At 34.4% G+C, this 18,335-nt stretch overlaps 1 protein-coding gene across 1 annotated transcript; it reads left to right on the top strand.

Moving 5' to 3' along the window:
* Window positions 1–1,048: 1,048 nt before the first annotated feature.
* On the top strand, window positions 1,049–16,780 carry LOC129954101 (transmembrane protein 138). Its single transcript, XM_056067773.1, is given in 4 exon segments — window positions 1,049–1,370; window positions 5,840–5,912; window positions 14,050–14,224; window positions 16,588–16,780. Coding segments are annotated over 4 exon segments (498 nt in total). The 5' UTR covers window positions 1,049–1,239; the 3' UTR covers window positions 16,707–16,780.
* The last annotated feature ends 1,555 nt before the right edge of the window (window positions 16,781–18,335 follow it).

The following is an 18,335-nucleotide window of genomic DNA, read 5'->3' as shown; positions in this document are numbered from 1 at the left end:
AACCATGAACATATCCCCAAGGGAACAACCGTCAATGCTAAGGAGATAGTTCAATAAGATCCTCGAAAAGTTTGGAAGCATCTTGTTTGAGAGATATGCATCGGAAGCCAGCTCTTCTCTGTCTAGATGCTACTATAATCGTCTTAACTTCAACCTTCAACAGAACTCGTACCTTCTAAATAAGAACTCATTAAATAAAATAAATATTATTTTCAAAGCAAGAGGAGAATTGCTCAGTCTCAACTTTGTACCCCACCGACCAAATCTGCCTTTACTGTGTAGTCTATGTAACTTGAAAACGCGTGAAGATACATTTCATTTTATTGCAATATGTCCTGTTCTGATTTAAATCCGGTTGAGATACTTCAACAAACACCACCTGCCTAGCATCCAAGCAAATATGGCCAAGTATTGACTTAAAACAGTAAAAAGGCTCGATAACACTGAGCAGACAAAGTAAAAGCTCTACAATTGGAGTAATAACGGGACACTGCGTCATAGGAGGACATGCTCTGAGGCTAGGGGTCTACACAAATGACTTCTGTAGAAGCTGCATGAACGAAGAGGAAGAGGAAACAATCCAACACCTTCTGTGTACATGTCCAGCACTCTCCATTAGAAGGAATAACTTTATCGGTAATCCCTTCTCCTTCCCTACTCAACGGCGACCAGGGATGGGATGGACTTCACAACTATGTTATCACAGCGCTGCGTTATAGAAAAGCTATTATTGAAGAAGATTTTTAATTATATAAAATAGTAAACAAAACAAATTTTAACAATTTCTGTATTTTTTTAATGAATTCATATTATAATATGTCACTCTGGTAGAAAGCCAAATAGGCCATACCAATTAGGCTTTAGAAATTAATATTATGAAATGTTATTATTCTAAGAAATAAAGAAGTCAATTAAACTAAAACAGTCGGCATTTTCAAACTACGCCGCATGGGAAATTTTAACTCATTTTATTTAACCAATCAGAATGAATTGACTACGTAGTCACAAGCTTAGTGAATGCCCCCAATGTATTAACTTTCCAAACTTCCAGTTCTACAAATTAAATGCCAATATTCATACATTTCATTTAGTGGCGCTTAATTGGAACACAGAGGCTAATATTGAAAACAATTAATTACTGTTTAGTGTATTAATTCAGTGATTTTTTTTAAATATCTTTGTTAAAGTTTTAAAATAAAAATATACGTACATACATACATAAAAAAACTATATTCAAAAATGACAATTACTTTAAGAAAATATTCATTATTATTGATTTTTCAAAACGCCTTTCTTCTTGCTGATTTGTTTATTAATAGTTCTTTCTATTTAGCTTGTGTTAATAGATCTGCAATGATTTTAATGTTTTTGTGAGTTAACATTTGTAGTAATTGATATGATATATGTATATTAAAAAGATAGTTCAAGTTTTTTTCATAAGAATTATTGGATTGCATTGAAAATATTCGTAGTTTATTAATAACCCAAATGCACCCACGCTTATTTCATACAAAAGACATCGAAACATTTTAATATTTTTTTTCTTTCATTTTATCTAAGGAATCTGTTACAATACAAAAAGAAATTGAGTAGTATTGCAAAACGAATGTCAATTTAAAAAACACCTAAGTTCTCGTGTAGCTATTATAGGCGCTGGTCGTTTATAACTATACCATTAGAAATTTCTGTCATTAAAAGAATTCCTAGTTGAAATCCACCGAAAAAGCTGATTTCCTTGTACATATATGCATTTCCACAGAATCTTTCATTTTCAACAATTGAATTTTTTATTTTGAGGCACATCTATAAACAATCATTTTCTTGATTGTTTATCATCTAAATAACAAGAAAATACTTGCGTGATTCATTTTGAAACATCGTTCATAAATATCTTCCGTTCTGTGCAGTGCAGTGGAGATGTGTGCATTCAATGAAAAACCCTCATTTCATGAACAAATTTGATTTTGTACTGTCGTACAAACTTTAAAATTTAAAAATTTCTATCAAAGGCTTTTTTTACTATTGATTATTCGTAAAATTATCATTCACAATCATTTATTTCTCTGTAAGATCTTATCGATAGGTGTGCCGCTAAAAAAATCACATATTCTGTCCCAATCACGTTTTCAATTTTAAACTTTAAAATGACATTTTTTATTTTTAAATATAGGCACATGATCCAATTAAATTTTAATTGATTTATTGCTTGATAGAGAATAATTTAAGCCTATAAAATACTACCAGAATCGGTCGTTGAGAAAGTTATATGGAGAAAAAATTCAGATTTTAATATTTGTAAAAACGGAGGTACTCTAATTTAACTGCTTTGTAATATTTTTAAAGTCGTAGCACACCTTTCTTTCGAGGTTTTTCTATCAGTGTTTATTATAAATAATTATAAATTAATGATGTTAAGTTGTTTCAAAGGTCGTTAAAATGTTTTTTGTTTATAAACCTTAATAAATTTGCATCTGATACAGATGAAATTTGCAATATTTAAGCCTATTTTTTATTAATTTTAATTAAAAATTTTAATCCAATCAAGTCAAAATTAGGTTATATATGTAATTGAAATAAGTCATGATACAAAAATCTATCCACTTAGAAAGTGCCAATTTAATTTCTAAGGATTAACATACTGTGGTAACATGAAAGTTAAAAATGCTATGTAATGTATAGAATGTATGCATGTACAATACATTTAATTGCATGTGTTTTAGATTTGTTAGCAGAAAATTGTATTTGATTTTAGATTTTCAATTTTTGGAATAATTTTGTTAAATAATGTATTAAACCAAAAAAGTAATAAAATTAATTTAAGACCCTACAATCCTCCTCGTACTCATCCTCATTTTTTTTTTTAAACGGAAAAATGGATGAAGTTAGTGTAATAGCTTTCGTATTCTTAGGAAAAAGGACATTATACAAAAAACTTACGGACGCACGGACGTACGTACACACACACGGACAGGCATCTCTCTAAAAATCTTTTATTTAGACTCTAATGACCTTGAAACGTCGAGAAATGTGAAAATTTTCAATTCGACAAATAGGACCAATTACAATAATTTCCTATGGAAAGTTAATAACATTTGAATTTTCTGAACCTACCTTGTTTAAGTCATTCTTTTTATATTATTTATCCCTAAAAGAAAATTAAACAAAATATATTAGCATAGTTTAAAAATATTTGTCTCATCTGAAAATGATTCAAAAAAAGTAGTTAAAGCCTTAATTTTTCTTATTGGCAACCACACAAAGTTTATATTCTAATTTTTTTGTATTTTTTTTAATTTTCTTCATTCCCAATCAACCAATCAAAAAACCACATTATAGAGAATATAAATGATAAATTTTAACAAAAATGTCTCTTCATTGCCTCCCTCGAACTTTCGCTGAGTTTGTATATGTATGTACATTCTTCTCTATCTTCTGTTCTTTTTAATAATCTCCAAATTTGTTATTTTATATTGGAATTCTCGCTCATTTTAACCCCCAACCCAATCGCTTCCTCATGCAAAACATGTGGAACGAACTGTTTAGGAAGTCGATGAAAAGATATCAGGCCGATCGATCCTCTTCATAATAATACTATTCAAATAAAGGGTGTCCCAAAATTAACGCAAGATTTGAATTAAATAGAAAACGCCGTTTTTAGTCTTTTGATAGTTATATTTTTATTGACTCGTAAAGTACATAGGATAGGGTTATTTATGGAATAACACATCGGACAAATGGCCTCCACGGCTTTGCATGCACATGCCCACTCTTTTGTTGAAATTTTCCATGACCATTCTGCATAAATGTGGCTGAATTTCGTTGATGCAGCGTTGAATCTCCTCCTTTAATGCACGGGTGGTTGTGGGCTTGTTGACGTAGACTTGTGATTTCAAATAACCCCATACCAAAAAGTCTAATGGTGTTAAATCACACGATCTAGGAGACCAATTTTGATCACCGAAACGAGAGAGTACACGACCTGGAAATGTATCATGCAGTAATTGAATTGTTTCACGGGCTGTATGACATGTGGCACCGTCTCGTTGAAACCACATACTGGACACATCAATATCGAGCACCATTAACAGTCACTGCTTGACCAGCATCATTTTCAAAAAAAAATGGCCCAATTATGCCTCCAGCCCAAAATCGACACCATACAGTCACGCGTTGTGGATGCATTTGTTTTTCGACAATCACATGTGGGTTCTCCGAACCCCAAATGCGGCAATTTTGGCGATTGACAAAGCCATCAAGATGAAAATGTGCTTCATCGCTTAGGATCAGGGTCCATTTGTTGGTGTTCAATAATCCATTCAAAGAACTCTCTCCTCTGTCCATGGTCATTAGGCTTCAATTGTTACGTTAATTGAATTTTGTAAGCATGAAGACACAGATCTTTGGTGAGTATACGCTGTAGAGCCAAAACTTTCGGTTTAGAGTTTTTAAGACTGCCACTAGAAGCACCATCACGGATAATTATTTATAAATGAAAATATTGGAATAATACATATACATATACATACATACATATTTGTTCATTATATCATACATGTATCCCATCTCAATACTGGTATACGAAATTTTCACTTGCAGTGAAAAAATTAATGATCAACGGCATCGAAAGAAAATGTTTGAAAGAGAAGTACAAAGGCGAAGAAGTTTTAATTCCCGAATTCCTTTGATTTCAAAGCTACCCTTCCTTTTAATTAGATACATTAGATAGATAATATCAGTCTTATTTAATAGATTTCGCTAAACAGATGAATAGTTATACAGTGAATAAGGATTTATGTAGGCTCTATGTAACGTTGCGAAAATTCCTATTTATAAAAAATTCTGCTATTAATTTTAGTTATACAATGCCTATATCAAAAAAAGTACCAAAATGTCTATAAAATCAGCTTGTTGTCATAACAACTAAAATATAACAAAATAATTCCAATTATTTTTATGATATTCTCTTTCGAAAACCTATATTTTTTTTAAATTCGTCGTTTCTTCGGCTCACGAGCTAAACTGGAGAGGCATTATTGTTTTTATTTTAATTTTAAAAAGAGAGAAGAAAAATCAAATTGACATTAACGAAATAATAATAACAATAATTTCGTTATGTAGGCTCTATTCAACCTCAAAACGCGTTTAGCTTATTATGGGACTATGCAACCTTGTATAAGTTTTATAAATAGCATTTTTGCGTTTAGAGGCATTATAGAGATTACATAACTTTATGTAGGCTCTATACAGCGTTTTTAAATAAGACTGAATATGTATACACATAATTTTATTTTCAAAAAGATTTTACAAAAAAATGAAAAATGCTGGTTTAAATTAGTTTTGACAATCGCTTTAAGTTTCCTGTCAGGTTAAAAAGGAAATTTAAAAACATATAAGCTTAGGTAGTAGATTAAATTACGTACATACATAAGTCATGAAAACATTTTAGGGTCCTATGCCAGTGGGTTATTTTGAATAATTTTGTATTCGATTGTTATCGATTATCGTAAACGGTACAGATATAAACTAATATTCTGACACTTCAAATGACGGCTGAGTTTTACCAGTTCAACCAGCTTAAAACTATTAAATGAATGACGCTGCACGTTCACTTCTAAATAGATTTTCGCACAGATTTGAAATATATTTCTTTTTAGTTTTTAAAATATAAAGATGTTCATTTTGAGTTTTCAATATTCTGCGCCACTAGTTAAGTTGACAGTCATCGACAGACCCGTCGGTAAAATTACTAAGTTAGAATTCTAGATTTCTAAACAAATAAATAGTAACATTATTATAATTACATATGTTTTTTACTAACAATAAATAATAATTATTTTAGGATTCAAGATCTATTTATCATATTTTCTTATGTTTTATTCGGATTCAATATCTACTCAACATGTGTTTTTCAGGTGAGTGATGTCATTCTATTTTCATATAATATATATATTTGTAAAGGAAGCGAATTAGTATCAAGCGTTCACAATTAAATATAAGTTGGAGAAAAAAGTCAGCATCTTGATTTAAACATTTCTTCTTGATATGATATCTTAGCTAATTTTGTATACATTTCATTCGAATTTTAACTAAGGATGAACAAGAAACTGACTACACCTAAATGTGCTTCGAAATGAACATATTCCAAATTTTCTTCTCAAATCGTTCTTCTGTTTGATTTTTATTTGGTGTCAATATAACCACTAATTTTAATCAACAAAATTAATTGTCAAACCGCAAATCTTTTACAGGATGCACAAAATTTTTAAATTTGTTTCGAAAATTTTAGCTTTATAGTTTTTATGGTCAAAAGTTCAATTCGAAAATACATATGCTTCATCATTTTTATATGGTTAGTAAAGTCTTAACAGTTTAATATGTAATACAATTTTTGAAATAGAACGCTACATAATTCACCAAATACTCGTAGATACCTAATATAATTTTTAAAACAGAACTGATTTTTTCAAAAAGGAAACTACAGCAATCTCACTTCAACTCTATAAACATGGTTAGGTAAGATTAGGTTATAGTGGCTGTCCAAGATGGAAATGGACACACTTAGGCCAGTTTAATGTCCCATTGTGATACCACATGAATCTTGGGGCTTCCTCCTAAGCTCAATGGAACCACCTTGAGTCCCTTACGAAACGTGAGAGGCTGATTATACCGATATGATTTAGATCGTTTAGATCGTTAAAGAAGAATTCTCCTAGGTAATTCTTGCGTTTTCGAGCTAGACCAGGGCATGTGCAGAGAAGATGAAGAACCGTTTCTTCCTCTTCCTCGTCCATACATCTTCTGCAAAAGTCATTTGAGAATACGCCTAGTCTCGTGGCGTGCTTTCCTATTAGACAGTGTCCGGTTATGACACCGATTATCGAGCTTATATGCGATCTGCTTAGAGAGAGCAAGCACCTTGAACGTTTTATATCCAGTGTTGGCCAGATCTTTTTTGTGGCTTGACACGTGGTGATGTTGTTCCACCTGGTGCCTGCCCTCATCACAGCGTCTTGCATTAGCAACAGTTTACAAGTAGCGATTGGTATACCAGTACTTGCCAAACATGGTAGGATGGGCTGTACTGTACCGTTCCTGGCGAGTTCGTCTGCCTTACAGTTACCTGGAATGACTCTATGGCCCGGCACACAGCAAAGGTGAATATTAAACTGTTGCGCCATTTTCATTTGAAAAGATCGACAGTTATGGACTGTTATAGAGTTTGTAGAGACAGAGTCCAGAGATTTGATAGCGGCCTGGCTGTCAGAGAAAATACGGATATCAGATGTTGATATCACGTTTTCTTTGAGCCAAGACAAGACTTCTTTAGTCGCCAAAAGTTCCGCCTGGAACACGGTATAATGATTGGGAAGGTGAAATGAGAGACTTAATTTCAGTCGTTCAGAGTACACACCTCCACCAACCCCTTCTTTGGTTTTTGACCCATCTGTGTAAAAATGGATTGACTCATCCTCCAAGAATGTCCTATCCTCCCAAAAAGATCTGGTAGGTATAAAAATCTGGAAGTTCCTGTCGAATTGTAGTTAAGGGATGGTTTAGTCTGTGTGCTTTGGAATTGATTCTAAGTACCTTTGAAATCGGTCTGATTACCGATGTGTGTAGCCAATGCATGATTCTGGGTTGTAAACCTCATTTATTACCAATAGCTTTTTTGCAAGAAAAGAGAGCTACACATTATTTTTTTTTGACTCTTTCCTGTACGTTGCGTTTCCAATTTAGTTTTTTGTCTAAGACAAGACCCAGGTATTTAGCCTCGCCTGAGAATTTTAATTGGATTCCTTTAATATAAGAAGGGTTGACAAATGGAATTTTGTATCTCCTCGAAAATAAGACCAGTACGGTTTTGTGTGGGTTAACACCCAATCCACACCGATCAGCTCAAAGTATTAGTCTGTCCAAGGCATTTTGTAAGAGGCACCTTCGATGTCAAGGAAAGCAACCATAGTGAACTCTTTATGATGGAGGGAATATTCGATGGTGCGTACTAAAGTGTGTAACGCTGTTTCCACCGATTTACCTTTACAGTAGGCATGTTGAGGCAAAGACAAAAGTCTTGTATTGGTACGTGCCCTTAAATGGATATCAATCAATCTTTCCAGGGTCTTAAGAAGGAATGATGATAGACTTATAGGTCGTAGATCGTTAGGATTGACTTGGGAGCATTTACCTGCTTTAGGTATAAAAACAATTTTAACCTCTCTCCATGCCGAGAGAACATGGAACCGGTAAAGACAGCTGGTAAAAATTGCCTCAAGGATTGGTGCAATTATATCAGAAGCCTTTTGTAATTCGACTGGTATTATACCATCTGGTCCTGCAGCTTTAAATGTTTTGAAGCTGTTGAGAGCCCATTGTAGCTTATCCTTTGTGATAAGACCTTGTGGATATGTTCTATTTGAACTTGAACGTATAAAACTGTTGCAAGTTTCGGTAAGAGAGCTACCAGGAAAGTGAGTGTCCAATAGTAAGTTCAGCGATTCATTACTTGAATTTGTCCAGGAGACTGTATTTTTCAAACAGCTTTGCATAGCTCGATTAGTTGAAAGAATTTTCCGTAACCTAGAGGCTTCAGAAGTTTCTTCTATCACACAGAAAGATCGCCAAGAAGATCGCTTGGGTTTCCTTAGTGCCTTCTTGTAGATTCTTTGTAGGAGTCCCAATGAGAGACTAGTCTTGCAGCTTTGGGCCTTTTGAAAAGATTCCTGCATTCTTTCCTGAGCGAGTCAAGCTCTGAGGCCCACCATTGTGTTTTCCTCATTCCTCTTATGTGTATAAGGGGACAAGCAATTTCTAGCGATCTGTTCATAGCTGAGGTAAGGTCATTGACTTTGTTGTCAAGTTCGTTAGCGTTAGAGGAAGGACTAGATAGTCCAGGTTCTAGTAAACTCTGTAATGAGTTCCTGTATGAAGCCCAGTCAGTTTTCCGATAGTTTCGAAAAGTCAATGGACTAGGGTTATCATCCACATTTATATTGAACTAGATATATCTATGATCAGAGAACGAGTGTTCATTGGATACTTTCCAGTCCAAGATCATATGGTGTATACTATCTGAGACAAGAGTTATGTCTAAGACTTCTGTTTGCTGCGGTGTCTTTTCAGGTCTATAAAGACCTTTTGAGAATTTTTGTTTTTGTTGTTTGTTTTGTTCATTTGTTGGCCCCACGAGACGCGAAAAAAAAGATCCATCTGCACAGAGATTCGCATGTACAGATAAGGCTAGTTAATCCGGAGGTCGCCAGGTATCCGGATACTCCGTTAGAGACTGGGCTATTTTTTAATTGGGCCCCCAGCCAGGCTGATCATCGGCACGGGTCGTTTAATTCAAGAAACATACAAATAAAGTTTCCATAAACGATACTTGGTCAAGAGCTCGATTGCACTGAATATTCTTAATCTTTTGACAAAATTTTCCATAATATCAACACATTTAAGCTACTCGTATATTCTGTATATAACTTATTTTTTATATAACTTTTGCCTTTTATTTTTATTCCTTTCCAGTGACCATTCCCCATTCCACATTCTAATTGATATTAATTGATTGGTTACATGAATTTGTGTTTCTTTATTTGAAAAACATGTTAAAGGACTTCAATGAAATTGTATTAATAGGTTTCAAAAGATGGTTCGTTCCTTGTTCAGAATCATGAAAAGTGCTTTCTCAAATTAGCCGTTCGGATTCGGCTTAAAACTGTAGGTTCTCTCCAACCCTGACAACATTATTCACACATAGGAATGGTTGAATGTTGTGGGTCACTAGGCCCTTATTCTCAACGGAATGTTGGGCCATCTTATTTATTTTATTTTATGTGACACTAATGGAAGGTTTTTGTTATTTAGTACAAAATTCTTCCAAACTTATTGCATGTGTTTACCCTGGCCTACGAAATAACACACATAACGATCAATTTCTGTGTTAAAGGGCGGTCCGACTACGATAACTTGGGTGCCGAGATTTGATACGATATTTTGTAGAGGGGTCAAAAACAAGCACTTTCTATCTCTTCTAGTTTTTGAGAACATCGAAAATTATCAAATTTTCGCGCCAAAGTTATCGTACTCTACCAAAAGCACCAAAAGCTTAAAAATATAGTAAATATAGTATTAAGAAAATCAAACGAATCAATAGACTAAGTTAGGGACTTATAACAGAGCATTTCGTGAGCGTCTGAGATGTGGAAAGAGTGAAAATGTAATTAAGTCTCGAGTGCCAATGATTCCATCAGATTTATCATACAAATTCAAAAACCTTCAATGTACTATTAAAGTTAGTTTGGCGACAAGAAAAAAATACTGGTTTTCAGCAAAACGGCTTAGTAAAAGCATTTCTTACTATGTAAAGGGGGATCTCCTCACGTTCAGACCAGAGAGGCAATTTTATAAAAATTCACTTACAAAACGTTTTAAAGAGAGGAAAGTTTTATATTTTTCGTAATATTTTGTGTTGCTATAGCCTTGTGTGAAGTAGGGCCTTAACCAACAAACTTCTCCAACTAGCCCGGTCCCTAGCTATATGCATCCAGTTTCGCGCTCCAAGTTGGGTGAGGTCACTTTTCACTTGTGCGTGCCGAAGCATTGGTTTGCATGCGCTCTACATGACCTAGCCTTCCTTTTTGTTGGACTTTTACTCTTTTGAGTCTAAGTGTACTGCCGTACACAGGCCGTATAACTCGTCGTCCCATCTTGTCCTCCACTCCGAACTTTTCTCTCGAAACTCCAGGCTTCTGCCCCATATAACAAGACAGGGATATTGAGGGTCTTATAAAGGGTCCCTCGAGAGAGGGCTTTGCTACGCAATTGCTTTTTAAGCCCAAAGAAATAGCGGTTGGAAAGAGTTATTCGTCGTTTGATCTCAGCGCTGGTGTTGTTTTCTGCGTTCTTTAAATCGATAAAGATATAGTGGGTGTTGATCTGATGATCTTGTTTTTTTTTCAGGATCTGCCGTAATGTGAATATTTGATCGACTGTGGACTTTCCTGACCTTAAACACACTGATGAGGACCTATCAGGCAGAAAAGATTTTGCTAGCGATGTTAAGTAGACTGATGACTCTATGGATGGTGCAGTTTAGAGGGTCTCCTCTTTTCTTAGGATTGGGCAAACAATGCTAAGGTTCAATTCATCGGGGAGGCTTTCTTCCGACCATATCTTACAGATAAGTTGGTGCATGCTCCTAACTAAATTATCTCCAGCTGCTTTGAATACCTCGGCATTCAAGCCAGCTGCTCCAATGGCTTTGTTGGACTTGATCTTAGATGTGGTAATCTTAACTTTGTGGTGGCTTTCATCGTCTATATTAAATTAATTCATCTGACAGATGAATTCGGTTCGTCGTTGCTGTTATACAGTCTGCAGAAGTGGTCCTTCCATACCCTCAGCATTGACTGCGGTTCTACTATGATGTTTCCACTTTTATCTTTGCAGCCTTCGGTTCTAGGTTTATGTATATGTGAGATTCGTTTCACCTGCTCATAAAGCTTTCGAACTTCATTCCAGCTTTTAAACCTCCTTTCCTCTTCTACTCATAGAGCTCGTGAGCAGCAGGCTTGCCAGATTGGTCTATTTTCGGAAATTGGGCTATCTTTTTCCAAAATTGCCCACAGCAATTTCAGTATGACAGCCCAATCATAATTGGGCTATAAATAGCCCAAATCTAATCTTTGACGATTTTATTTTCCGTACACATGAAAAACAAGGAAAACAGTACAGAATATTCAAAATTTGGAAGAACAATGGAATAAGCTGCCTTTATTCGATTGGAGTCCGTTTTTTCCCTCCAAATTTTCTACGAAATTGGAAGAATTTTGGACAGAGTTGTCTCTGAATGTGAAAAACATTTCGGGTGAAATAGTTTTCGGGGATTTGTATTTCGTAATACAATTGTTAACTTTACCTGTGAGCAACGCTGTAGTAAAAGGAACATTTTCTTTCATGAACTGTTTAAAAACAAAACCAAGAAATCGATTGACTACAGCATCGCTCGATGCAATTATGAGCTTACGTATTGATGCTACAGTTAAAAAATTTGTTGTAAAGATTTTTTACCCTCAAATGAAATGATAAGTAAATTTAATCAATCAATGTACCAGTGTGATAATTTACATTTAATTTACGCATATTAAGTTGAGATATGCGTAAAACTTATGCGTATTGAGATATGCGTAAATTGTGCACAAAATTCCTATCACAAAATGCGTAAATTCAAAATTGATTAGTTAAATTTTGAATTCCGATGAAGGTTACTTTGATTTCAAAAAAGAAATTCTTGATCTGATTGGTTGAAAGGCTTTGTTTAAATATAATTGGTTGATATACAAATCTCCAAAATAAAATATGAGTAAATATAAATGAGTTAAGCCTGTGAAGTTGAGTTTGCTGGGAGTGACGTCATCACGTCATCACAAATTGATTTTTTCCCTATAAACACAAACCAGTGGGAATAAAAACACGAAACTGGTATTTTTTTTAATGGAATGGTATTATTTTGTATTTTGTTTTTCAAAACGTCGGGTACAGAATTTCTCCACAGAAATTTTATTTTGAGTTTCAAATTTAAAAATTGTTCAAATTTCGTCAGGCTAATGCAATAAAAAAATGTTTAAACTTTTGAAATTAATTTTTAGGGCGAAGGGATTTTTGAACCAACTCGGGATAAGAGCACTACATTAGCACAAAAAGAGCCCTACATTACCCAATCATTAGATTTTTTAAATTGTGTTTGGTTAAGAAAGTCTCCAACAGTTTAAGCTTTGAGACTTAAGTTTGGGGATATAGGCTTAAAAAAACAATTTGGAGTTCCGCGAACTAAGGAGCCCAAAAATAGCACTTAACGACCCCATCATTAGTTTTTTTTAAATTTTGTTTGGTTTAGAAAGTCTCCAAAAACTTCAACTTTGCGAGTCATTTTAGGGGGTAAGGGGTGGAGATACTAATTTGGAGTTTCGCTAACTTAGGAGCCCAAAAATAGCCCTAAATTCCCTCATCATCAGTTTTTTGAAATTATGAACCTAAAGGTGTGGTGTTTCCAGCTTGACGTCAAGCTGGGAACACCACAAGTTTGAGGGGGAAGCGATTTTTGAACCAAGTCGGGATTAGAGCACTAAAATAGCCCAAAAAGAGCCCTAAATCACCCCATCATTAGAATTTCGAAATTCGATTGTGGTGTTTCCAGCTTTACGGACCTCATTGTGTTGGCGGCAGAAAACTTTGAGAGAGGTTACGTGTAAATGGGTTGGAGCAGAAATTGGTGATCTCTTACGATTGTAGCAGTTCGAAGTTGTATCTTCTCCGAGCATCTTCCTGCTTTGCTTTTTGTCTGGAAACCCAAAGTGCTACCTCAGCTACAACAAGGTAGTGGTCCGAGTCGATGTTAGCTTCTCGGAAAGTTTGGACATCGCTATATGGTCAATCTGATCACATTGGTCTGAAAATTTTCAAGTTCCTTTGTGTATGTTAAGGTGTAGGAAACGCTACCATGATATTTTGCCCCGCAGCAAAATCTATGAGCCTGAATCTGTTACCGGAAGTGTTGTCGTGCAGGCTATTTTTCTCGATTATTTCGCCAAAGATGTATTACCATCCTATGGCATCAAAATCGCCCAGAATCATGTTAATACTGCAGCTAGGACGCTGCTCATATGTTTTGTCTAAGAGCTCGAAAAACATATCCTTGGTGTTTTCATCCTTCTCTTCTGTAGGGACGTTTGCGCATATTACACTAATGTTGCCGAATTTACCCTTGATGCGTATGGTCATGAAACGCTCTTTGATGCACCTATAGCTCAAGACTTGGTGCCTAAGTCTGGCTCTAATAACGAAGCCGCATCCAAATAAGCGTGGAAACACAATAATACAATAATATCGTTCTGTATAAGGACGTAGAACAACAGTCAGGTAATACTGACGTCATTATTGGATCATCATTGAAAATTAAAATATTAAAAAGTAGCTTGATAGGGATCGTCTTACATTAAAAATACATAATATTGCTATTTATTATACAAAATAATTTTAACCTTTTTTTTTAAGGCTGGAGTTGCAAATATCCTTTGCAAAAAGTTTCGTATGCCACTAGCCACTATAACGTTCTACTTTATCCTTTCTGTCGCTCAGCACTTTTGGATTCTTGTGAGCCAACAGAAAAATGTGATTTTAGATCAGTGGCCAACAGGATTAACTGCGTTAATCATTTTATAGCGTTTATGTGAGTATTCTAAAACAATTATTCTAATATATTACAGTATTGTTTACATCCAACTGATACAGTATTCGAAATTTGCATAAAATATTTAAAACTAGCAACGAGGTAACCAATATTTCGGTTCTGCACCCTTGGTGAGGGAAAAGTTTGGGAATATTTTTGCTGTAAAAGTTTAGTTGTGGTATTAGTTACTCTATTAGAGGTGCTTGGGTTTTTTTTAACAAAGCATAGCTTGAGACGCCGGTGGAGGGCCTATGGAAGATCGATAGATTCCTTAATTGAAGAAGTGTTGGTGTCAGGAGCTTTTCCTTAACATTTTTCATTTACGTACATTACGACATATTATCTAGAATCAGTGAAAGGTACGAGTAGGGGAGAAGGGGGTACATACAAATGTGTTCTAAAAAGTCATTTTGTCAAAAGTACTACCTTTGACTTTAACAGGGGCACTTTTGACAATGGTTGATTAAAGCTCACATAGTGTGAATTATATTTCTTAAATTATTAACGAATCTAGAACGTCATTTTTGATTTTGAACAATTTATTTAATAATATAACGACAAAAATAAATCAATTAAAAAAATGTATACAAAAATAAAAACAAAAATCATAAATTATTTCATTAATAAACATTTTTTTAATTAATTCATTTAATATAAAAACTTCCAAAATGAAAGTGATAATTTCTAAGATAATTGACTGCATACAAAAATGGATTTATAGAATCTTCGCCAAATTTGACCAGAATATATTGTCCGACTTCCAATGCACCATCGTCTGTTAACTGGTATTCAAAATGCTCAGTTTTTTTCCATTTCGACATTGTCCTGGTCCGAAACAAAACAGTTGGACTTGTCTGACTCGGCATAAGAAACGGTTTTATCGCTTACATCTGATGATTTTAATTCTACTGGTAACGTTTTTTTTTGGGCTTTTCTCACGTTTATCTGCAAGTTTAAGCGTTCGTTTAGCGTACCGTGCAATTTTATTTAATTCACACTCTTCTGCTCCACGTTTTTTAATTGAGCTTGTTAAGATGCGCGAGCATCCACTCCTTGGAGTTCTGTTTGGTGTGGAAAGACGCGATATTGGTCTTACAACTTAGGTGTTAGAGCTTGGGTTGGAGAAATGGCATTTGTTTGACGGCTTATTAGCTTGACTCGGAGCTGATGGAACAATTTCGACTAAATAATCTTCAACTGGCAAAATGCCCACTAAAAATGTATCTTTTCCTAAAATCTGGGAGGTTAAGGGATTGATCCCAATTGTTTCAAAGACATTAAATATATTTTTTGAAGAGAATGCCATTTGAAATTGTAGGTTGGTAACTTTACATAAATCGTAACTTGTAATCTGCTTTTATAGATTAGTGGTTAGAAAATCATTAAATCGCTTCCTACGAAACCGTTTGAAAGGCCAGAATATAGATACATCATATGGCTGAGGTCGATAATAGGTGTGTGGTAGAAAGGAGAGTAACACAATCCCATTAACATGGCAGTAGTCGATGCTTTGAGGACTGCAGTGTGATGCATGGTTATCGAGAAGAATCAGGATTGGTCTTTCCATTGAACAATTGATGAAATGTTGTATATATAAAGAGTTCGAAAATCATTAATCCAGATTTCGAATTCAAAATCAGTGACCCAGGAAAGCAACCATTTCAAAATCTGTCGCTGAAGCGCACGCGGGGGAACACGTATGCTGGTGGCAAGTGATTTCCATTAGTATTAATATTATGCCCACCATTGTTACCAAACACCCACGCTCTGCTGATGATGCCTGAGCAACACTACGCTGACCTTTTGCTGCTAAGACCTATAAGATGTGAGAAAAAATACTTATTATTGATTAAACCTATACCAATTAATAGTTGCAGTTCTTACCATTGGTGAGTCCATTACCGTTGTCACACCGGTTTCATCCAAATTATATACATCCTTAGGTTCAATTGAAAACTGTCTATATATTTGCTCAAGATTTTTAAAGAAACCATCAACCGCAAATTTTGTAAATCCTTTGATTCTAGCTCTGGGTTACGTTTCAAAAAACCTTAAAGCCAATCATCTCTAGCTTTTTGAAATTTCCCAACTTTTTGGGCAGCTTTTGTTGTTCGCTTTGACAAAGCTCTACATATTATAGTCGCTTTGATATCAACTTTGCTTACTATAAATTTATTTTTATTTTGATCTTATTATTTTTTACGTCAGAGTTTTCACTTCATTTTTTTGTTTTCAACAGAACTTGGGTGCTTTTCTAACATCAATATTATGTTTTTTGTGTGATATTATTAAACTATTGTAAACATTGTACATTATGTTAAATTATTTTATGAAGCTAATTTTTAATACTTTTACTTTTTCAGTTGCTCCAGTTTATTACTATCTATTGAAGAGAACAGCACTAAGGATGAGTGATCCCCGATTTCATGAAAATATGGAATGGATTGCAGAACAGTTATCAATTGAAAGTAAATCATATTAGGTCGGCATACACAAAAGTTGTATTTTTACCTTTTTAAATTTTAAATAAATCTTTTTTTGCTTCACAAATTTTAATACTTTTGAAGTTATTTGTATATGTATTCATTCCATGCATATCTCTATATATATTTACATATGTACATATATGAATATATATAACTTTCAGCTTTGTCAGGGGTCCCATCGTCAAACATCCGTGCAGGAAACCCATAAAAGTGTATCGTATGCCCCGTTCGTCGTTCTAAAAATTTTAGTTCGGGAAAAGTAGTTTCACTGGCACTAGAATGAATATCAAGTTACGCTGCTTTTTCTTCGAACAATTATTGTTTTCAGTTTTATTGCGAAATAAAGTTTCCAAATAAATATTTAAAATAAAATTGTAAAGTCTAACAAAAAAAGAATTAAAAATAAAAATCAATTCCGAAGGAACTGCTTGGGGCAAGTTAAAACAACGAAATATGTACATTAATACATCTGCTTCGGCTTCTAATTACCCAACTGATTACAGAGAAATAAGTTAAATAGTTTGGGCTCAAGAAAGTTAAAATGAATTACAATACATTCTTTGGCGTGGTTAGACGAAATGCACTGAAAACAAAAGGGAATAATATCTTTGGTCTTTTGTAATTTCAGTTCTTTGTATATTTGGCTACCGTAACTTTGTCTTTCGTAACTTTAATTACTTAGGTCCTTAGACCTACACACAAAGTGCTTGAATGTTCCATAGCAGGAGTGGAATCGGCTAAAGTGATTGTTGACTATCAATTTTTTGATAGTCAAATTGACTATCATTTTCATTCCGTCTGTGTAAGATGATTCAACTCAATTCAATTCGATTGAACAATTTCAGATTCAAATTGTCAAAATTCGTTGTTGCCTTGGTGAAATTTTAAATTGATTCTTATAAAATATCTAAATAAAAGTTTCAAATTGGCTGATTTTGAATAAAATTCTTACTTTTCTTGCTTTTTTCGAATGTCGTAAGCTTTGTCGGTCACAGGAATGTGTTTTTTAAAAGAAACAAAGTGAACTAAGAAAATTTTCCAGTCGTTTGTGTAAGCGTCTGGTAGCTCTATTCGGAATAAACAAATTTGTTTGAAAACGACTATCACATTTTTTTGTGATATCTTTTAAGGTATCAATTTGACTATCACCTTATGTAGATCAAATTCGATCATTTTGATTGTCATTTATCAACAATCACCTTAGCCGATTCCACCCCAGTACATAGGGTCTCGATACTCAACTACTATTCCACATCGTCGTGTGTCGTTTCCGGCGTTTTTTTTTTTCGTTTGAAATCTCTCCAAACCTTCCCGAAATGATATTGCTTCCCGGCTTTTTAACGACTTTATGACACTCATTTTGTGTCATAGAGATGAGAATTTGCAAAACTTACTGTTGCTTCAACCGGCTTTTACCTGGTGTTGTTTTGAACTCTAAACACTAGCGGGTTAATCTTTGTTAAGTATATGGATTTTAGCCCGTTTCTTTCTTCTTCGAGCAGTCGCTCTTCCCTTCGTTGATTTTTGTCCAGGTTTCTTCTGAAAACCAGGTATTATTTTTTTCAAAACTTCAAGCATTAGTCCGTGTGCTTTCCCATGGCCTTTGCTTTTATTGCCAAAATTAA

This window comes from Eupeodes corollae, chromosome 1 (genome assembly GCF_945859685.1).
Source record: "Eupeodes corollae chromosome 1, idEupCoro1.1, whole genome shotgun sequence".
Lineage (NCBI taxonomy): Eukaryota > Metazoa > Arthropoda > Insecta > Diptera > Syrphidae > Eupeodes > Eupeodes corollae.
The sequence above is the reverse complement of the archived record's forward strand: the minus strand, read 5'-3'. Positions and strand labels throughout refer to the sequence as shown.